This window comes from Melanerpes formicivorus, unplaced genomic scaffold (genome assembly GCF_026170545.1).
Source record: "Melanerpes formicivorus ecotype bairdi unplaced genomic scaffold, bMelFor1.0.p_v2 SCAF_14, whole genome shotgun sequence".
Lineage (NCBI taxonomy): Eukaryota > Metazoa > Chordata > Aves > Piciformes > Picidae > Melanerpes > Melanerpes formicivorus.
Window position 1 is genome coordinate 10,522,415 of NW_027142366.1, and position 23,525 is coordinate 10,545,939.

The window sequence follows — 23,525 nt, forward strand, 5'->3', positions numbered from 1 at the left end:
AGAGGCTATTAAATAACCAAAGGAATATCTGAGTGCCTCTGGCTCTGCTACGCAAGCTGGAGTGAGAACAGCCATGTGCTGAGCTGCTCCTTCCAGCTGGGTTTCATTTTGTGAACCAACTCTCCCCCAGCTTCCACAGGCAGCCAGAACAGATCCTCGTTGCGGTGTCACGTCTGCCTGCCAGGAGTGGAGCAGGCATTGCACAACTCACAAGGAAATGAGATGGGGGGAAAAAAAAGATAGATATACATATATAAATACATATATCCACTACACCCACGTGTGCTTCAGCAACACAAACAGCACAGCCCTGGGAAAGGGCAAAGGCTGCAGAGCTGGACTGACCTATTTTTGTGGTGTTTTCTCTTTATAAGAAGAAAACAGAGTTCAGCAACATCACTAGGGTAGAGAAGAGAAACTTTTCTGTCCAAAGAAGATTCATAGAATGGTTTGAGTTGGAAGGAACCTTAAAGATCATCTAATTGCCACCCCTGACATGGGCAGGGACACCTCCCACTAGACCAAATTGCTCATCCAGCCTGGCCTTGAACACTTCCAGGGAGGGGGTATCCACAACCTCCCTGGGCAACCTGTTCCAGTGTCTCACCACCCTCACTGTAAAGAATTTCTTCCTAATCTCCAGTCTAAATCTCCCCTTTTCCAGCTCAAAGCCATTCACCCCTTGTCCTATCACTGAAAGCCCTTGTAAAAAGCCCCTCCCCTTGAACACCTCCAGGGAAGGAGCATCCACCACGAGTGGGTTGCAAAACTCAAACCTCTCATATTTAACATCAGCTCCTGTTCTGCCTGGTTTGTTCATGTCTTTAGAGTTGGCTGGTTTAAGTGCTTCCAGCTCCAGGGCTGGTTTGACTCCTTACCCTGAGGAAACAACGGCTGCTGTCATGTTTTAACTACACAATCCTTCCTGCCAGTCAGCAGGATAGCTACAGCTGGAAAAGTCCCGGGGGCCCTCCCAGGAACGCTGCACATCAAGGCTTTTGCCTGAAAAAGGAAAGGATGCAGTCACAGAGCACACATAAAAAGAGAATATGAACATCTCTACAGCCTGTTCCAAAAAAACATAGCTGTCTCCTAAATCAAAGACATCTAAGGGTATGAATACCTGAACCGGTTCCTGCAGGAGAAAGCAGGCTACGAACTGGGAGTCCTTCAGCTATTCACTGCATCACAGAAACACAGAAGTGCTTTGGCTGGAAAAGACCTCTAAGATCACCGAGTCCAACCATTGACCTAAAAATACCATGGCCATTAAACCATGTGGCAGTGTGGCACATCTGCACGTTTCTTTGAACACTTCCAGGGACTTTGACTCCACCACCTCCCTAGGCAGCCTGTTTCAGTGCCTGACCACTCTTGCAGCAAACAAAGTTTTCCTAATCTCCAGCCTAAACCTCCCCCAGCAGAGTTTGAGGCCATTTTCTCTTGTCCTATCGCTTGTTTCTACACTTTCACTGCACATTGTCTCTTGTCCTCTCACCTGTCACTGCACCTGCACTAGCACAAGGAAGGGCTGGGTACCTTGTTGTTCAGGTCCCCAGTGGAAACTGTTTCTCTTTCGAGTCACATCATACAGAGGTTTCATAATCTGGCTGTATCCAGGAATGTGCAGTCTCCAAAATCCCACTATCCCCAAGAAACCTAAGATTTCTTGCTTGTTCCTGATGAAACCTCTGCTGCCCCAGGAAGCACACGTTTGCCTTCTCCAGACTTCAACTGGTCAGCTGCAGTCCCACAGAGGTGATAGCGCAGCTCCCCATGAAACTCAGAGTTCAACAGTTCAGGACAAGAGGCAGGCAGCAGTTGGGAGATACATGTTCCCAAGATCTTGGCTGGGAAATGGTATGGCTGAGCACATCTTCCAGCAGGATTACCTGGGAAAGTCTGTTGAATGCTTCTCTGAGACAGGTTAGGACAGGCGGCACATACTGATAAAGCCACTGGCTTTTAAACAGAGCCCAAACAGCTCCAGCAGGAAGCTTCCTGGCTTGCACAGAGCAAGGTTTGCTGATGGAGATCAGCTAATCCTGAAGGCAGGCCCATGACACACCAAGCACTGTGGCTCTCAGGTGAGCGAGAGGCTCTATGACAAGCTATGCCTCTGGTCACAGACAGCCACCCACTCACCCTCCCTCCTTCCTCTCACCCCAAACTGTATGAACACAACCACCTTCCTAGCAGGAGCTTCACAGGAGCAGAAGCACTGATACTATCAGGATCAGTGGCTGTGTCAGCAGAGAAGCCAGAATAACTTGTTCAGCACTTCTAGGGAGCCATGCTGCAGGCTGAGGACCAGGAGAAAATTTCTGCCTTTGACAAGGGTCCAGAAAGTTTCTCCCATTTTAGGCTTTTAGGAGAGTGGGGGGGGGGGGGAAAGTATTTTGATTTAAAGAGGACCTTTTTCCCAATCAAATTCTGGCTACAGCCAGAGAAAAGTTTTGGATTTATAGAGGAGGCAGCTTTTGCAGATTCTTGTTCCTTGAATGCAGCTGTCAGAAGGAAAGGAACTGCAAAAAAAAATGCAAAGCTAGCAGGCCAGGCAGGGGGAAGCTGCATTCCTGATGCTGCACTAAAAATGCACTCACTCCCTCAGAGCTCTAAGAATGCAGCCCCAATTATTTTGGTTGGGCTGTGTTCTTGGTTTTTTTTTCCCCCACTAGAATTTCAAAAGGATAAATCAAAGTAATTACAGCACTGCCCTTTCAGAATGGCTTTGCAAAGCTGAAATCAGAGCTGAGAAAGGTTTTACTAGCAGCCAGGAAATCCAGAGAAGTGGAGATGCCTACTTTGGGCAGCTGCACAAGCCCCAAGACGTGCTCCACGAGCCACTTCCACATGGAAGGAGAGCCTGGCTTGAATTAAAGCAGCTTATAAAGTCTATATTTGTACCTCACTTCCCTCAGACTTTATTACCTACACATCTGCACGAAACCAGGATCATGCCTGCCAAGAAGTTCCCTGGCTTCTGGTGCAGGCCTCTACTCCCCACACTTCTATAACATTTACTGCCCACTGCAGAGACAGACAGTTCATCACTCCCATACTACAAGGAAATTAGAAGATCATTTATTAAGTAAAAGGCCAGCAGTGGAAGCAGGAGCTGAATCTGAGTGCTTTGGATTTTGACATAAAGCTTTAGTGCACAGGGGCCTGCTGCCACCCTAGCAGGGCAGCACTGTATCAGCAGCTACATTTTGCTGACCAGGTAATGACTGCTGATCCTAGTTTCATGCAGAGGCAGGTAGGGCTCATGAACAAAGGCCTCTCCTCTGCCAGCTGAACAGAGACCCAGCTCTCAGAGAACCATGGATAGGGTGGATTAAAAAATTCCTCCCCCCCGTCCCCCCCAACCTTTTTCTCTCTTTGAAGTTGACAGTTGTGTTAACTTCTAGAAACTCTACCTAGGAATTGTTCACAGTCAATTTAAAAAGCAGTTAGGTGGTTCAGATTTGCTGCATAAGCTCTAAAGAACAGACAGCAGCACTGGTGACAGTCACTGGCTTAGTGCACAGCACTACATTTCAGTAAAAGGCATTCTCCAGCATTTTCCTCCTCCAATCAACCAACAGAGTTCTGAGAGGAAAGCTGTCAGACACAGAAGACTGAAACACTGCCCAGAGAGAAGACACTCTGCCCAGGAACAGTTGGTTATATTCAGTAACTACAAGACTTCCATTAAGCAATCAATATTCAAGGCAGAACTTGACAAGGCAGTCTCTTAGGAGTCCCCCAAGGAGCAGTTTAACCAACGTGAACACTACACTGAGGGTCTCAGAGGACTCAGTTGCACTTCCAGCCCAACACAGCTTGGTTCAAGGCCCAGGTTAAATTAAAAAATGCAGCTTTCTGTTACAGAAAACTTTCCTTTTTTTGCCAGTTTGTCACAACAAAGTGCCACACCACAAGTCTGCACAAAGCCATTTTAAACTCCAGGGACATACTTCAGAGACTTCAGCCCTTTGTAAAACACAGCACCAAGTTTGATAGGGAGCTTACACCACGTTGTAAGTGGTTCAGTGCTACTGACCAGGGACAAATCCTCCTTTGAGGTAAACCAACAAGTTTAAAAATCAAGATGTAAAGCAAGACTTGCTGATTTAACCAATGGCTAAAGCCTGATAATGTAAATACATCCACCCTGGCCACAGGGGCCCTCAGCTCTCCTCAGCAGCTCACAGATGGTTTCCCTCTTAGGTCAAAACCCAAGGAACACTGCAGGGCAGTACAAAGGATATTGGCCACCTCTCCACATTGCACCTGTGTTAGGAAAAGAGGACTTCAGCCTCCAAGACTGCCATTCCAACACCTTCACTAGCACTAAATTCACAGGAAACCTAAGGAGCTAAGAGACAGAACATGGAAACTCTATCAGGACTTCTAAGGCATCCTGCTGCATTCAGCTCTGCTCAGGAAAAACTGGATCCAAACAGAAAGTGTCTTCAGAGTTTGTCAAGTGAGACCTTTCAAGCACTTCAAAGGAGCTAGTTTATTACCACTTTGGAGGAATGCACATCTGGATGAGAGCACTGAGCTTGTCTCATTGCTAAAAATACCCTCTTCACTGATCATTAGTGGGTGTTTATACTTTGCACACAACACCTAAGGCATTTTATGCTCTATCACACATATTTCTCCCTTCAATAAAACCTAAGCTTGCCCCCAAATCAAGAGCACCACTTCAGAAGCCATCAGCACTATGTGCACAGAGACACTGGTCAGCCAAAAGCCTCTACAGGAGGAAGCCAAAAGCTTCTGCAGCCTCAATCTTCCTTCATTCATTGAACAGAAAAGAATTCTTTGTCCCATGGCCATCCAAAGCCTGCCATAATGTAGCAGCAGCTCCTGTGTACCCAACTGACACCAGGGAGAGCACAGTTCAGCCACCTCAGCTCTCTGTACAGAGAGGAATTCTTTGGAACAGTTTAAATCATAGAATGCTTCAGGTTGGAAGGGACCTTTAAAGGTTATCCAGTCCAACATCCCTGCAGTCAGCAGGGACATCTGCAACTAAAGCAAGTTGCTCAGAGTCACAACCAACCTGACCTGCAGTGGTTCCAGGGATGGGGCATCTCCCACCTCTCTGGGCAACTGTCATTGGTTAAGTCAATTTGCTGCTGTTATTCAAAACCATCCTGCCTAATATCAGCTTCAAAATGAAAGTGCTGGCTGGAGCAAAGTATTATGGGGCTTGAAGATTAGGTTGTAACATGGGAGGCTTCCTGTCCTGGTTGCTGCTTTTGGGTTCTGGGTTTTGGATGTTGGTTCTTCCACTGGGATGGCAGCCAGACAGGGAGGGATGGGGGAGTAGCTCCCTGGCTTGGGTTTCTAGCTCACTGTTTTCTACTTGCTGCTGCTTTCTGCTGTGCTTTTTCTGCAAACAGGCTAAGGTAATTGTGCATTGTGTTTTCTCATTCACAGTAAACTCTTATCTCAACTCTGGATTTTTGTGTGTGTGTGTTACTTTCCCTCCCTTCTGTGTTGTAGGGAAAAGACTGTGGTAAACTAGCACAGCAACCTGGGCCAGTGTAAATAACTTCTGCCTTGTATCCAGTCTGAATTTCCCTCTTTTAGTTTCAAACCATCACCCCTTGTCCTGTCACAACAGGCCCTGCTAAAAATTCTGTCCCCACCTTTCTTAGCCCCTTTAAGCACTGAAAGGCTACAATAAGGTCTTCCTGGAGCCCTCTCTTCTCCCCAACACTCTCTCAGCCTGTCCTCACAGCAGAGGTGTTCCAGCCCTCCAATCATTTTTGTGGCCTCCTCTGGGCCCACTCCAACAGACTAATGTCCTTCTTGTGCTGAGGGCTCCAGAGCTGGACACAGCACTCCAGCTCATTTAGATAAAAACATTCTGAAATCTGTAGGGATGCTCTACCAGGATATGAGGAAGATTCCCCAGATGATGTTTTGACCATTCTTTCTACAGCTAAGCAAATACATCAGGTGGTAAATCCTCCTGACAAGCAGTCTCACAACAGCATGTGTGTAAGGGGTCACTTATGCCAAAAGGGACTTTTCAGTGGGCCTCCACTCCACAAACATGTTATGTAAGTTTCAGACTGAACTTTGCTTTGGTGGCCCAGGTGTTCCTGTCACAGGGAACACTGAAATCCAGAGAGTTAAGTGATCTGGAGAAAGAACAGGTAGCATTTGAAGGGAAGGGTGGTTGTTTTAATTTCCTAGAACATCCTGCTGACAAAGTATAGAGCTGTGAGTTCCTCTCCTTTGTTGCTCACAGAATGGTTTCCTCACACCCAAAAAACAAAGCAAAAAGGGAAGAAGAGAAGATGTTGGCTACATGGGGGAAGGAAGTGAAAGTAATATTCAACACTATCAGAATACGTAAAACAAAACAAATGAAAAAGAAGAGATTTCCCTCACCACCATCCACGGCAGCATTGCCCCTGGGGGTGATTAATGGGAGATGTTTGACAGGTTCATCACCCAACAGCTCCTGTGTCACTCCACATGCCCACAAGCCCAGGACTTACACTGCCATTCCACCAACAAACTCTTCTGTAGCCTGGCAGTAGATGGTGATGGCAACACGAGCATCTGCATCGAAGGTGAACTCCAGGCTGTACAGGACCTTTTGCTTCCCATTCTCCTCAGTAGGGCTGTCCACATCATCTTTATACCTGAAAGACAACACTGGAGGATTAGAACCTGCGTTTATGAGATAACATCGAGATCACTCTGGAGATCAGCACAAGAGTGCTCCAGTCTAAGTGTTCTGGGCAGTCCACCTGGGGCTCTTCAGGGGATTTCCATTCTTTCCTCCAAGGAAGGTTCTTCCAAGATTTGACTGAAGTTATTGAAGTTATTAATGGTGCTGAGGGATCTCACCCAGCCTTACAGTGCCAGGACACAGAATGAGACAAACTGGCCAGGAAGGCCAATGGCATCCTGGCCTGCATCAGGAATAGCGTGGCCAGCAGGAGCAGGGAAGTCATTGTGCCCTGTGCTCAGCACTGGTTAGGCCACACCTGGAGTCCTGTGGCCAGTTCTGGGCCCCTCAGTTTAAGAAGAACATTGAGACACTTGAACGTGTCCAGAGAAGGGCAACGAGGCTGGGGAGAGGCCTCAAGCACAGCCCTGTGAGGAGAGGCTGAGGGAGCTGGGGTTGTTTAGCCTGGAGAAGAGGAGGCTCAGGGGAGACCTTCTTGCTCTCTACAACTACCTGAAGGGAGGTTGTAGTCAGGTTGGTCTCTTCTCCCAGGCACCCAGCACCAGAACAAGAGGACACAGTCTCAAGCTGTGCCAGGGGAAGTTTAGGCTGGAGATGAGGAGAAAGTTCTTCCCAGAGAGAGTTGTTGGCCATTGGAATGTGCTGCCCAGGGGGGTGGTGGAGTCACCATCCCTGGAGGTGTTCAAGAGGGGATTGGATGTGGCACTTGGTGCCATGGTTTAGTAGTCATGAGGTGTTGGGTGACAGGTTGGACTTGATGATCTTTGAGGTCTCTTCCAACCTTATTGATTCTATGAAAAAATGTGAACTCCTGCATGTCAAACCCTTAGGAGAAGAAACATTTCCCTTCCTTCTAAGTCTTCACATGAGATCCAGTAATGGGGCTAAAGAAATCCTGTGTGGGCCTGAGAGGCCTAAACTCTAATTCTTTTAATTCTGCACATGAAATGGTTCATGACAGCAAAAAAAAAAACACCCCAAAGTTTCTGTGACACAAAGAACATCTGAAACTCCACAAAAGGTACCTCAAGCACCACAGAGAAGAGGATATTCAGATCAGAAACTTTAAACATCTTTACAGGTACAAATCATCAGGCAAAGCTTTGATGCTGCTAATGACTGGAGGTTATAAATATTGATTGCATGAAAAAAAAACCCCAACACATTCAACTGCATAAGAGATGCAGGATAACCAATATGAGTTTAGAAGTTAATTCAATGAGCATAAAGATGATTCATAAGTTGGCTATAGGCTACTGTATAGTTGCATCCCACTGTGTGGTCCCCACTGCCCAGTACTACTGCTGCTGGAAAAGGCAGGTAACAAATCCAGTGAAGAAAGTGGTATGAGGCAAGCTCCAGGGCAGCAAGCTAGGACCATGGATGAGCAGTGAGTTATGGTGTGCTGGGAGTGGCCAGGGAGACCGGAAGAGAGAAACATGGAATCACAGGGTGTTTGGAAGGGATTTTTAGAGGTCACATAGTCCAACCCTTCTTGCAGTGAGCAGGGGCATCTTCAACCAGATCAGGTTTCTCAGAGCCCCAAACAACCTCACCTGGAATATTTCCAGGGGTGGGGGCATCTAGCACTTCTCTGGGCAGCCTAGGCCAGGGTCTCACCTTATCAGTGTAAAAAATGTCTTCCTGCTAAATCTGTTCTCTTTTACATCATCACAGACTGGTGAGGGTTGGAAGGGACCTCTGGGGATCAACTGATCCAACTCCCCTGCTAAAGCAGGGTCACCCACAGCAGCTTGCCCAGAATCACAGTGTCCAGGTGAGCTTGGAATCTCTCCAGAGAAAGAGACTCCACAACCTCTCTGGGCAGCCTGCTCCAGAGCTCCACCACCCTCACACCAAACAAGTTTTCCCTTATGTTTAGGTGGAACCTTCTGGGTTCCAGTTTGTGTTCATTGCCCCTTGTCCTATCCCCGGGCCCCACTGAAAAGAGTCTGGCCCCATCCTCTTGACACTCACCTCTTAAATATTTCTAAACACTGATAAGTTTACTGATAAGATGGTTTCAAATTAAAACCATTACCTTTGGTCCAGTCACTGCACAGCACCACCTGATCTGCTGCCCAGTTCCAGCCTCCCTTGTCTATCACGGCGTTACCTTAATTAACAGGGTGCTTGGGTCAAAGCCAGCAGCTAAACTACTCAGGAAAAGCTTGGCTCTAACTTCACAGAATCAGTTGGCCTCTCCCTTCATTAAACAGCCTCAATAGCTATGCTGCAGTGTGGAAAACACTCAGGAATGGGCTCAGCAAACCTCCATAATTCAAGCTAAAAATTGTCAAGGGAATCCTTATTTACCGAGTTCACTGGGATGCAGTAACTGCTGCCTAATTAAGAGGGTTCCACTACACTGAACAAGAATGGAATGCTCAGTTTCAGCACTTCAGTACAGGAGGTGTAAAATAAAATTTGAGAGCAGTATAATCAAATGCCTCACACACATCCTAATGGAGCCCTAGTGAATCGCTACAGCACGCACTTGCATTCCTGTCTGAAGGACTTGGAGAGCTCCAAACAAGACTTTTGCCAGAGGTTCACCTAGGTCAGAGCAGCTAATCAAGCTAGAATCCACCCAACACCTTAGAGAGATCCCAAGAGAGAGCCTGGACATCTGCAGCAGCCTGGATACAATGTCCAATAGGTTGCAAGATGGCATTTTCACACAAGCTGGTTGCATTCAAAGGATAAAATACTGGCACTTGAAGACTGAACAAGAAACACCTTAGTCAGCAGGGCAGGTTTGCCTGAGAACACAGGGGTAGCACCAACATTTTGTGCTGGCCTGACCCAGCAAATGGCAACAATCTGCTCACAATTGGTGTTTGTGTCCACACACAGCACAGCTTCTGCAAACCGTCCCATGCTGCAGCCCTCCACTGATCTGAGGTCAGCAGGGAAGGATCCAGGCTGTGACACCCTTGCCACTTCTTCCAGGACTAGGCTTGAGAAAAACCAGCATCCCTTCCTGACAAGCACTGATGTGAAGGCTACTTCACAGATTCATACTCACTGCACATACAGGTAGAGATGCCAGGTACATGCATGAGTTACAGATGACAACACAGATCTAGATACCTCTGACAGCCCAAACAAGGTAAGAGACCTGGGGATGGGGGCAGATCACACAAAAGCAATGGATCATTAGTAAAACCATCTCCTGTTTTGTCTCCTGAGTGAGATCACACAAAGCATAGGGGTTCCCAGATCAGCATTCTGCTCCCAGCATCACCCCTGCACCTCCCTGCCAGCATTCTGAATGTCCTTCCAGCCTTTCAAGAAGAAAAGGGGTTAAACCCAGACTAGAACCGAGCTGTTGCTCTGGGAAACCACTGAAGGGCCACTACCAACTGCAGTGCCTGGAGAGAGGGTTCCTGAAGGATGTATCTGCTGGGAAGCAGGAGAGCTAAAGCCCTGCCTGCCTGGAACAGCACCACTGGAGCAGGGGGTGCAGGATATGTGCTAAATGGAGCCAGTCACAGCAAGGCTCTGTACACAGCTTGCTGTTGCAACACACCTGGTGCTGAAGGTTAAGACACAAAGCAAGGAGCTCAGATGAGAAAAGGCTGCAGAAGCAGCTATGGAAGCTGGTAGATGAGCCAAGGAAAAAGCAAAGACAGCTCTGGTACAAGCTTTGAGAGGTAGACACACTTCATGTTCCACCCTAAGGTGCAGGAATGGTGGGCTGTAAAACAAGACAAAGGCACACATTTTGCATTCCTTCTTTCTTTGCAAGAGACATGGCAGACAAGGAAGTGTCTCAGGAGTGCTTCAGGTGGTTCACGAGCTCTTCTCTCTCCGCCTGCACTTGAAGTGTACAGTGCACACTCAGTCAAGCCCTGCAGACAGTGCTGGTGTGAGGTGGCTAGAGATGCATGCAGAGATTTCTAAAGCAGCAGCTTGGGAAGGTGTGCCTTTCAGTCATGCACACAATTCATCACACAGCCTTCACAACCATGGATACAGAGCAGACAAGACTGACCACCTGTGAGAACAAAGAGCAGATCCAACTTTATGATGAAAAAGGCAAAGCAGGACGACCAGGGAATCTGAGGCCACCTGGTCTGACATCACTTCAGGATAAAACATTGGAAATGCTGGAACTTTTTGTTTGTCTGTTAAAGAATTAAAAGATAAAAATATAATTAACAGCAGCCACCACAGTTTTGTAGAAACAGGTCGAGCTGAACCCAATTTCATCTTCTGAGGAGACTGAGAAGTTTGACCAACAACTCAGCAGACATGCAGGACAAATTACTATTGTTTGACTTAGTACTGTGAGTTGTGCATTCCAACAGTGTTAGAGCAGGACTGAAATGAGGGCAGAACTAGGTGACACCTCTATCAGCACTGGCTTTCACAGCAGGAGAACATCATCAAATGGAGGCTTTCCTGTTTGGGAATAGAATAGCATAGAATAGCACAGAATAGAACAGAACAGAACAGATTAGACTGGAGGAGACCTTCGAGGTCATCATGTCCAACCTATCACCCAACACCATCTAATCCACTAAACCATGGCACCAAGCACCCCATCCAGTCTCCTCTGAAACACTTCCAGTGATGGTGACTCCACCACCTCCCTGGGCAGCCCATTCCAATGGGCAATCACTCTCTCTATGAAGAATTTCTTCCTAACATCCAGTCTAAACCTCCCCTGGCACAGCTTGAGTCTGTGTCCTCCTGTTCTTGCACTGGTTGCCTGGGAGAAGAGACCAGCCCCTGCCTGTCTACAGCCTCCCTGCAGGAAGGTTGAACTGTTGAACCCTGCAGGGTTCTGCAGGATTCAACAGTTCAACATTACCCAGGGCTGCAGAGCAGGCAGTTCCAGCACCCTCACCATCACCACCCTGGAATGAATAGCTCCATAGATTGAGGTTAGCCCTGTTATGCTGGAGAGAAAAGAGAAGGGATTTCCCTTCTCTCACAGCTACTCAGTCTCCCTTCAATCCCCAGCATCCAACTCCCTCTCAGGCTCCATCCAAAATGTTTGGTGGTCTCACTGCTCTTCATGATACTGCTGCTACTTCAGACACATTCCCAAGCCACGAAAGTTGCTGATTCCTTCAGCACTTTTGTTCCAAATCCCACACTGAAGCAGAGAGGCTGCTGCAGGATGCAACTTCTCCATGAGACACATTGCTTCATGACATGATCTTCTTCCTGCAACTGAAGTGCTTTCAAGGTAAGAGTAAGCAGCCAGTGCCAGCCCATCAGGCACTTCAGCTCTCAAACAAAGCTTCCAATGCAGGGCCAAAATAGGGACACAAGACAGACATGAGCCAATCTTTCACTCTTTGTGGTTAACAGCAAAACTGATGTTATCCTTCTCCAAGGTTCACTAAGTCTCATCCTGATAGAAATAAAGCACTCACATGAGGTGTCAGACTCAGGACTTCAATACCCACAGGTCTGGTGCTTCTCTCCAGAGCTGCTGTAACTAGTTAGGATTTTGTCTGGTCAGAGCCAGGCAGGAAGCCCAGAGCAGACATTGCCTCCTATTCCACCATAAACCCCACACTCCAAATCTGGATCAACATTGTCTTCACTGGTGAACAATGAATTGTCAACTAAGCACAAGGAGAAGCAAAAAGCTTGTGATGACTTTACCATCAGAACCTACTTTACACCTAGACATTTGGCTCAGCATCATTTTATTTGGTGGAGGAGGTGATAAATTAAGCTTCCCTAGTTCTGGAAATAACATGAAAGCCTTAACAACGGGTTGTGAATAAGCCAAGCTGGAGAGGGCACAAAGTGTCTTTACATGTAGGGAGGGAGAAAGAAAAAGCCTCCAGTCCAGAACAGTAGAAAAGCACAAGACAGAATGTGCCCTTGGAGACTAGCAATTAAAATCTCATTTGAGGTCTACATCAGTACAAATTCAACAGAGCAACGTCAGTGGTGGTGTCGTCAACACTAACACAGCAGCAGCACAAGAGACTGTGAGAGCTCATGAGGCAAAACTGATGGTACCAGGAATTGGATGGATGCAAACCTAGACACTGACAAGATGCATGGACACCTCATTTCAAACAGTCCAGAGCTGCAGCTCTGCTTGTGGGGACAGGACCTGCAACTAGAGAAAAGCAGAATGACAGAAGTACACATATAAAACCCTACCAACTTCTCCACTCACAGCAAAGCCTCTCCCAGTGGAAAAGCCACTTCCCATTTAGCTTCTGAGAGGTATTGTGCTGTTTAGTTTACAATGGGTGCCTGCAAGGAGAGCAAAATACCTTTTCCACAGCAAGTGTGGCAGGAAAGAAAGACTTTTTCCTAGAGAAGTACTTCACCCTTTAGCTGAGAAAGCCAAACAGCATTCAGAGCAATTTACCAATGGTTGCTTATCCAGAAGTTCTTCCCTCTTCTCCTGCTCAATTGGAAATCACAGGTATCCCTCACTTAAAACCCAAACCAAACCAAACTAAAGCCAGAAGAAAACAAAACCAAGAGCAAAACAAACAAAAAAAATACAAACAGGCCAAAAAAAAACCAACAACAACTCAACACAAACACCATTTGGATGTCACACAGAACCAAACTGAGGGCTTTGTGTGCTTATGACTCAAACTACTCACATTACGCCACGCTCTCAGAACCACCTTGGCTGGGAGCTGAAGCTGGCCCCCAGCCAGTCCTCCAGCCCTGAGCCTGAAGTGCAGAATGCAGAGCAGCTCCAGGACCTTTGAGAAATGGTCTGCCTGGACATCTGCCCAGTGGCTCAGACCAAAACAAAGCACTGAATGCTGGGCCCCTCCACTTCAGCCATCTGTTCTAAAGAGGGCAGCTTCAGGCCAAAGTGTTGGCCGTGTTTAATCCAGCTAGTGCTGGTTTAGATGCCAGTGTAGAGCAGTGATAGGTACCAGATCTCCTTGGGTATCCACACCTCCTTCCGCCGTGCACGGGACACGAGCCATCGAAACAAGTACGTAACACCAGGCCCAATCTTGATCTTGGCAGCAGGAGAAACCTGAGGAAGTTTCACTCAAGACCAATCAGTCTTCCTGGCCTGTGACTTGCACCAGAATCAGCTGCTTTCTGGCTTCTCCTTGCACAAGAATGCAGAAAGGAATCTGTCTGCAGGGTTTATTGACCTGACTAATATCTTCCGTTCATGTTAATGATTTCATGGGTTTGTTTACCACCCCAGTCTGTCCTGCAGGGACAGACACAGCGTTGGGTCTGTCAGATTGCTAAGCCTAGGGATATGGAGCATAAAAACCACATAAAAGCTCTGATCACAAAAGAATCATAGAATCAGTTCAGTTGGGAAAAAAATTTAAGATCATTGACTCCAACCTTCACCTAACTCTACCAAGTCTGGTGCTAAACCATGTCCCTCAGCACCACATCTCTGCCTCTCCAGGGATGGAGATTCAAACACCTCCCTGGGCAGCCTTTTACAGTGGTTGAAGGATCTTCTAATACCCAGCCTAAACCTCCCCTGGTGCAACTTGAGGCTACTTCCTCTCATCCTATCACTCATTACTTGGGAGAAGAGACCAAGCCCTACCTGGCTCAAACCTCCTTTCAGTGAGCTGCAGAGAGCAAAAAGCAATGCAGAAACCTCTCAACATATCTAGCAACACAGATCTGGAACTCAGCTGTTTCTCCAAAACCTGATTTAGCACATGCAGGGTGGCTCTGGATGTGGTAGTGTTAGGTTATGCCTTTAGAAATTTTTCACAGATCTTGAACAGGAAGTGGTAAAACGTAAATAAATCACTATTGGGTGTAAAAAGGGGAGAAATGTTAGTTCTAAACAATCTCATTGGAAGAGATAAGGGACTAAAACTAGCTGTTCCAAAACAATTTTCCTCTTCTCTTGCTTCATCGCTCTGGGAGAGACAATGACTTGCTTCTGCTCAACCTTGGCTGCATTGTTTTGGCTAAGTCTAACATCTCTCTGCTCCCTTCTCTTGTTCCTTTTGTGTACAGGGGAGGAGGTAAGGGAAGGCAGAGTGGGAGAAGCTATTTGCTTCCCCTAGTCTTTGACCAGGGGGATCCTTGTGCTGTTTATGCATTGTAAATACCTGCAAATGTTGTAACTCCTGTCTATTTTGTACACATTCATCGCATTCCACTCCAGACTGTAGTTTTGCTTTGTAAATACAGCTTTCATTTGCTTCCAACTGAGCTGGTCTGGCAAATTTAATGTTTGGAGGGGGCAGGGGGGGGTGTTGAATTTTCACCCCACCCCAACAGGTCACTGGGTTGAATAAATGAAAGGTTTATCAAAGTACCTGACCAGCCGGAGAGAGTCTTTGCGGATATTCACCAAACTTCTCAGTGTCTTCACTGGCTCGTGTGGAGCTGGAGTTACATAGGGAAACTGGAACAAAAAGGCAAATCATTCTCCTATTATTACACTATAAAAGGCAGCAGCATGTGAGCTGGCATACAATTTAGCCAAACCAAGAACCATCCACCTTTAAGGATACTCAGTACGAGGGCCACAAGGAACAGTACCAGAGAATTCTATTTACAGGTAAATCAAGCATGTTCCAGGGTGAAAATCCTGCTCAGCAGGATAGCTCATACTGGGAGGAGATGCTTGAAGAAAGGGCATTTTCACAAGCTCTTTTGCTGCACCCTGAATTCTCAGTCATGAGCTTTTCTTTCCATTAAAGAAACCACCTCCAGCCTGAGCAGAAGAAATGCAGCTCTTTCATGTGTGTTACAGCATGCAAACAGTGACTTGACTGCTAATCAGCCTGCTGAAGCCCTGGATTACTGGAGGAAACTCTTTTTTATCCTGAAACAATGGGGCAAATGTTCTGGAAAAGAAAAGGAGACAGGGATAGGGGGCCTCATTCTATTCTACAGCCAAGAGACCTTCTCACATAGATTGTTCTTTAAATAAAGAATATTGCTTCAGACTGGAGTTCTCCTTACTGGTCACAGAATCTCCGGCAGGAACTGCAAAGGAAACTGCTTGCTGCGGTGAACACAACCTGTACAGCTGCAGACCTGCCTGATGGATCTCCCACTTGCTCAGCAAAGCCTGAAGCTGAAACATCCACTCACACAACTGCTGAGTTTGATAGGCGCTCAGAGTGGAGATACAGCTGTGCTCCAAGTCACAGCAACAGCATGGCACAGAGAGCTACAGAACAGGCTTTGAGGCAGAAGGGTACTCTGCATGTACCCAAAACAGTGCCACCACACAGCCTCTTTACACTTGGGATCCCTGACACACACATCACAGTACCACAGTGTAGCCAAGGTTGGAAGAGACCTCGAGGATCATCGAGTCCAACCTGTCACCCAAGACCCATGACTAGACCATGGCACCAAGTGCCACGTCCAATCTCCTCTTGAACACCTCCAGGGATGGGGACTCCACCACCTCCCTGGGCAGCACATTCCAATGACTAATAACTCACTCAGTGAAGAACTTTCTCCTCACCTCGAGTCTAAACCTCCCCTGGTGCAGCTTGAGACTGTGTCCCCTTGTCCTCGTGCTGGTTCCCTGAGAGAAGAGACCAACCCCTTCCTGGCTACAACCACCTTTCAGGTAGTTGTAGAGGGCAATGAGGTCACCCCTGAGCCTCCTCTTCTCCAGGCTAAACAATCCCAGCTCCCTCAGCCTCTCCTCACAGGGCTGTGCTCAAGGCCTCTCCCCAGCCTTGCTGCCCTTCTCTGGACACGTTCAAGTGTCTCAATGTCCTTCTTAAACTGAGGGGGCCAGAACTGGACACATCTACCAGGGCCTTGCAGTGATGTAAAGAGGGTGACTGACACTGAGCTTAAGTACCAGAGACCACCAGTATGCCCTTCCTTAGACACGAGAAGCTTGCTAAACAGGGAGAGAAACATTGCTGCAGCTGGACTTTAGGACACAGCTCTTCAGTGCTGCGCCCTCAGGCCACAGAAGCGTATTGGTGGGGCAACAGCCAGAGCCTGAGGGCAAATGTGCTGTTTCCTGACCATTGGGAGAACACCACAGAAGACCCTGTGCCACAGCCACGGGCAGCAGAGAATTCACAGGGCATCAGCAGGTACTTTCCTTGCATCCTGGCAACTCAGTACTGTGGCTGGTAGCACTGCTTTACATAGAGCAGTCAAGACCTCAGTCACTCTAAAGCAAGAACTTGGCCCACATGAAGAAAGCAGCTTTGCTGCTCTGTGTTCAAGTGCCTTTTTTTTTTCCTTAAAGATTAATCAAAGCTGCCAAAGGGCAATAACTTTACATAGGCAAAATATATACCATGACAACCTCCCTCTCTTAAACCTATTTGGCAACCATCCCACTGTGTTAGCAGCATTCTCACCCACCCCTCTGAAGAAGTGAAGAAATTCAGTGCTGGGATGTCTGCAAGGAAAGCCAGCCTGAGACCCACAGGCAGTTTAACAGCCAGGTTAGTCCCTACAGCCACAGGTATAGGAGATACTTAGTCAATAGTTGTGTCCTCTGCTTATTTTGGAGCAGTGGGCAGCTGCTAGCCACAGATCAAAGGACAATCCACTGTCCTGCACAGGTTCCATGTGCAGAGTATGTGGTAAGCATCCTCCTGTTCACTGCACTGTTAAATCCAGAACAATTTCCATCTGAAGTCCCACTCTCCTCATTTTGTCGCTCATCAAGCTCTTTCTGGTTGAACAAAGGCTTTCCAGACACTTCCTTGGCCTACCCTGCAGAGTCCTGTTAAGTAACTGTGGTGCTGCGAAGACCAACGGCACAGCTCAGAAAGCAGAATGTCCTTGTCACTGCTCCAATTCAAACACTGAGTCATCTTGCCTCAGTTTCCTCCCCACTTGTAAAACAGGAGTGATCCTGTGCTGCCTCTGAGTGTGAATTAACAATAGTCACAGCTTTTCTGAAGACAACCACCACAACATCAATTTTTCATCTCCATGTTTTGAAGCTGCAGAAAGAACTAGGAAAACAGCTGGCAAAGCAAGCAGTTCTTCTCCATTTCCTCCCCAGCACTTTGCAAACATCTCTAAATGCTATCTAAGCTATCTATCTCCAAACCCTGCTATCATAGAATCAAAGAATCAGTAAGGTTGGAAAATACCTCAGAGATCATCATGTCCAACTTAGCACCCAGCACCTCATGACTAACTAAACCATGGCACCAAGTGCCATGTCCAGTCCCCTCTTGAACACCTCCCGGGACAATGACTCCACCACCTCCCTGAGCAGCACATCTCAACGACCAATAACTCTTCCTGTGAAGAACTTTCTTCTCACCTCCAGCCTAAACTATCTTCAAGTTCTTTGTAACTAGTTTTGAGATGCAAGAGAAATCCAAACCATTACACCTGCACAAAATTCCCTCACAACAGTGCTACTCCCTGGTCACAACAACAGAACAAACCAATCACTCAAGCAAGGAGCTTTTCGTAGTCTCAGAAAACACCCAGACAGACCTCCATGTGCCAACTGGGAAAACTTTCTGGGCAGCCCATCTGAGTTACAAAGCAAACAAAAAACACCAAATATCAAGTTCTGTCTCAACACTTGGCAGCCAGGCCTCTCATTTACAGAGAAGAGCACGTGCTGAACGCTGCCTGGAATCCACCCAAGTTGTCCAGGAGCCTGTGAAGTTAAGGCTCTTCAAGTGGGCCTGCTTCCCAGCCTTGACTGAGAGAACTGGGGCAGTTTAGTCTGGAGAAGACAAGGCTGAGGTGGGATCTTACTGATGCCTATAAATATCTCGGGGTGGGGGACAAGACGAAGGTGACAGGTTCTTTTTGGTGGGGTTCAGAAATAGGACAAGGAACAACAAGTGTAAGCTGAAACCCAGTAGGTTCCACCTCAACATGAGGAGAAACTTCTTTACTGAGGGTGATGGAGCACTGGAGCAGGCTGCCCAGAGAGGTTGTGGAGTCTGCTTCTCTACAAGGAGAGGCTGAGGGAGCTGGGATTGTTTGGCCTGGAGAAGAGAAAGCTCAGGAGAGACCTTATTGCTGTCTACAACTACATGAAAGGAGGTTGTAGCCAGGAGGGGGTTGGTCTCTTCTCCTGGGCAACCAGCACCAGAACAAGAGGACACAGCCTCAAGCTGCACCAGGGGAAGTTTAGGCTGGAGGTGAGGAGAAAGTTCTTCACAGAGAGAGTTGTTAGCCATTGGAATGTGCTGCCCAGGGAGGTGGTGGAGTCACCATCCCTGGAGGTGTTCAAGAGGGGATTAGATGTGGCACTTGGTGCCATGGTTTAGTGGTCCTGAGGTCTTGGGTGACAGGTTGGACTCGATGATCTTTGAGATCTTTTCCAACCTTATTGATTCTATGACTCTGGAGACTTTCAAAACCCTCCTGAATGTGTTCCTGTGTGACCTGCCCTAGATGATCCTGCTCTGGCAGGGGGGGTGGACTCGATGATCTCTGGAAGTCCCTTACAACCCCTAACATTCTATGATTCCATGACTCTCCTCTCTGTGGCATGTTTCACACTCACTCAGGCAAGCAGAATTAGTCCCAAAATTTGCACTCCTGTACTCCTGTCCTCCTTCACTCACTAATTCTTCCTTCTGTTCTCTGTGAAAATAACCCTAGAAGGTGAGCATTGCTTCTTTGAGAAACTCTGCATCTGAAAAGCTACGACAGCTGGCAGGCTGGGGGGTGGGGTGGGGGGAAATGTACTCCTGCCTCAGAATGGAATGACACTCCCCAAGCAGCAAGGGCCTCATGTCTGTTCTGTCCTACTCTACACAAACATGCAGGAAACCAAAGGGTAAAACAGACAGCAAACAGGAACTTGCCTGAACAGGTCTGTTCCCGAGGAAGTTTAGATCCATGTTCTCACCAAAAAGGTAGCCCTCGGGGTGAGGGGTGTCAAACTTCTCACCTCCCATAAAGAAGTGACTTGCAAAGTAGTTTCCTAGAAAAAATAAACAAACAAACAACATAAGGCAGTAAAAAACAAACTCTAAAGGAGTGTTTGCCAGAGAGCAGCTGGTCTGTGCAGGTTTTGAATTCACAACTATAAAAGAACACAGCCACAGACAGCAAGGCACTGAAGTACTTGTTGGGTCACTCCTTCCCTGGACCAGTGATGGCCATTGCCAACAGAAGAAGCAGGGAAGGGGGAAAACCAGCACATAATAAATCCTTACAGTGGAGATAATTCCATTTTTATTTGTTTTGCAGAGAAGGGCCAGGGAGCAGTAAGTCAGCTCAGCAGTAAGTCAGTTCAGCAGTAAGTCAGCTCTTTCCAATGTGGCTCCATTTTGATGAATTCCTCCCCTCTCCTCCACCTTCCCCTGTGAAGTCCAGTCCCACAAACACCACAGAGCTGCTCAGAGAAGGAAGAGGCTTCCTCAACTGCAAAGCCCTGCATGACAGAGATGTTCCATATGGGCAAAGCAGGCAGAGAGGGACCTGGGGGTACTGGTTGATGGTAGGCTGAACATGAGCCTGCAGTGTGCCCAGGCAGCCAGGAGGGCCAATGGCATCCTGGCCTGCATCAAGAATAGTGTGGCCAGGAGGAGCAGGGAGGTCATTGTGCCCCTGTACACTGCACTGGTTAGGCCACACCTGGAGTCCTGTGTCCAGTTCTGGGCCCCTCCGTTTAGGAAGGAGGTTGACTTGCTGGAGCGTGTCCAGAGAAGGGCAACAAAGTTGGTGAGGGGCTTGGAACACAAGCCCTATGAGGAGAGGCTGAGGGAGCTGGGGCTGCTTAGCCTGGAGAGGAGGAGACTCAGGGGTGACCTTACTGCTCTCTACAACTACCTGAAGGGGGGTTGTAGACAGGCAGAGGTTGGTCTCTTCTCCCAGGCAGCCAGCACCAGAACAAGAGGACACAGTCTCAGGCTGCACCAGGGGAGGTTCAGGCTGGAGGTCAGGAGGAAGTTTTACACAGAGAGAGTGATTGCCCATTGGAATGGACTGCCCGGGGAGGTGGTGGAATCACCATCACTGGAGGTGTTCAGGAGGAGACTTGACAGGGTGCTTGGCTGCATGGGTTAATTGATTAGGTGGTGTTGGATGATAGGTTGGATGCGATGATCTTGAAGGTCTCTTCCAACCTGGTCTATTCTATTCTATTCTATTCTATTCTTTTTCACCACCATGTCCCAGGGTGAGAGCCATACATAACCTCTACTGTCCTAGAAACTATATGCCTTGATGCTGAATTTCATGATTAACACAGACAGTTCTAAATGCAGAAACATGGATGTCTGGAGGGGATAAACCCTGGGCCTGACCCAACTGAACTTCAGCTCTGAAAGCTTCACCACGGAGCTGTTTCACCCTTCTGTTTGGCAACACACCACAATAACAGTGTCAGGAGATGATGCATGCCTGAGGTCAGGAAGATTCTGGAGCACTGCATTAACTGCAGCCAAAACAATTCAGGTGTGTAAGAGCATCACAAATGTCACCTCCTCCTAGAAAGCCTTCAGGAAGAGACTCTCAAGTATGAGCTTCATGGAGTTACAATTTCAGAGAACTAAGTATCAGGAGAACCAAAATAAAAGGCTCCACCCAAGCCATTTCCCTTGAAGTGTCAGAGTGAGGGGTTTCATGCCTGTGATGAAGAGACTGAGTCAAACCTACATTCCCTTCCCTATGAGCAATGCACAGACAGCATAAAATTTGATGTAAAATGAGTCATTACAGAAGCAGTAACATCTGAATGGTTATGGAGGCATTAGGGAAGGCTTTGCAGTCCCTCCAGCTAGGAGCAAGCACGATTTACTCTGAAATGGAAGGGGTTTCCTGAATGGCTCTGCGTTTTCCATTAAGGCTTTTTCCCTTTCTGCTTCGAGAAGGGCTCTTCATCCTCTGCACAGATGGCAGAGCTTTAATGACGATGGCAGTGCTCAGCTACTGCTTAAGCTCAGCTTACAAGCATCCTTCTTTCCAAATACAACAACCAGCTCTACCACAGGTCCAGAATCTGCCTCGACTCTGTCCCAGGGAAGCAGCATAACAAAATGCAAGTGCTCCAACTGGCAGGCAGCCTTTGCCCACCCCTCCCAGAAGCAACAAATTAACCTGCTTATAACCTCCAAACCTTATGTTTAAGTGAAACCTCCTGGGTTCCAGTTTGTGCTTGCTGCCCCTTGTCCCTGTCTCTGGGCACCACTGAAAAGTGCCCAGCCCCATCCTCTTGACTGCCAGCTTTTAGCTGTTGATCAGCATTGAGAAGATGCCCTCTCAGGCTGCTCTTCTCCAGGCTAAACAGCCCCAGGTCTCAGCCTCTCCTCACAGAGATGCTCCAGAACCCTCAGCACTTCTGTGACCCTCCACTGGACTCTCTCCAGTGGTTCCCTGTCTCTCTTGAACTGGGAAGCCCAGAACTGGACACTTTGGGATGAACAGGTACATCTGGAACAACGCTGAGCCACATAACTACCACGTTGAAGGCACCTGCTATGCTGTCTTTGTTTCACCAAGAGCTGGTTTTGGGATCTCTTAACAAATTGTTAGGGTTTCTCACAAATACACACTACCCCCTGCACCAGCACTGATCTAACTGGAAAACACAGCTTCAATTCCACATTCAGGCTGAAGGCTCCCTTCATCTTCCCGCTAAGGTACCTCCTGTAAGGTGAAGGTGGGTGGCTTTCACCCAGAGGCACTTCCTTCACAAGCAAACAAGAAACACAGTCAGTGCCACTCACAAAGAGCAGGAGGAAAATGACTTTGAGGATCTCAGAGGAGAACACACAGTGTGCAGAACACCCCTAGGCTCTGCCAGTGTTGCTATGGGTACAGAAGCTGCCACGTAGGGAAGGTCTCAACAGCAAAACCAACAAACAAGGATGGCAGCAAACTGTCTTGACAGATTTGTAACACAGCAGCTAAAAAAAGACATTCTCCTGGAAGCTTTCAGAAACCAGTTGCTACAACAACACAGGAAACTCAGAGCTCTCCAGGTAAGACCAAAGGCTTGTATCATTCCTCTCAACCACTGTCAGAAGCAACTCAAGAGTCTGACCATGTCGGAGACAAAATGCTTTGAGAAAGAACTAAAAGGACTAAGAAACTGCAAGAAGGAAAACATCAGATATTCTCTGCTGGTCACTGTGATGGTCACACATCCAGCACAAGACTGACAGGGGTTTTAGTGTCCTTAAAAGGCTTGTACGTAGTATCATAGTATCAGTCAGGGTTGGAAGGGACCACAAGGATCATCTAGTTCCAACCCCCCTGCCATGGGCAGGGACACCCCACACTAGATCAGGCTGGACAGAGCCTCATCCACCCTGGGCTTAAACGCCTCCAGGGACAGGGCCTCAACCACCTCCCTGGACAACCCATTCCAGGGCTTCACCACTCTCACAGTGAAGATCTTCCTCCTCATATCCAGCCTGAATCTCCCACCTCCAGCTTCATTCCATTCCCCCTAGTCCTATCACTACCTGACATCCTGAGAAGTCCTTCCCCAGCCTTCCTGTAGGCCCCCTTCAGATACTGGAAGGCCACAATTAGGTCACCTCGGAGCCTTCTCTTCTGCAGACTGAACAGCCCCAACTCCTTCAGTCTGTCCTCATAGGAGAGGTGCTCCAGCCCTCTGATCATCCTCGTGGCCCTTCTCTGGACACCTTCCAGCACCTCCATATCCCATGTTTTTAATGCTTTAAAATCCTGCTGCAGCTCTACCTTTAGGTTCTATTTCCAATTCCATTACAAAGACAGGGTTAGGCTTTTGCCCAGACCACCATGCCTCTTGAACCCTGTCTCCACATAGCTCCCCTGCCCATAAAACAACCCTCACCTACCTTACACAGGTGTAGCAAGGCCAGGTCTACCCAGAGCTAAAAAGTCTTTGGGTTGACCATCTGTGAACTGCTCCAGAGATCCTCCACAGAAATGCAGCAACAAGGGAAGAATCCTACACAAC

At 47.8% G+C, this 23,525-nt stretch overlaps 1 protein-coding gene across 4 annotated transcripts in view; it reads right to left on the reverse strand.

Moving 5' to 3' along the window:
- The window catches only part of MGRN1 (mahogunin ring finger 1), a 62,363-nt gene that overhangs the window by 33,156 nt on the left and 5,682 nt on the right, over positions 1-23,525 (reverse strand). For all 4 annotated transcript variants that reach the window (XM_068146940.1, XM_068146941.1, XM_068146943.1 and 1 more), the window contains exons 2-4: positions 19,435-19,553; positions 14,968-15,056; positions 6,510-6,656 (exon numbers count right to left, since the gene is read on the reverse strand). In XM_068146940.1, the coding sequence (XP_068003041.1) occupies positions 6,510-6,656; positions 14,968-15,056; positions 19,435-19,553 (355 nt within the window). The remainder of the gene's footprint in view (positions 1-6,509; positions 6,657-14,967; positions 15,057-19,434; positions 19,554-23,525) is intronic.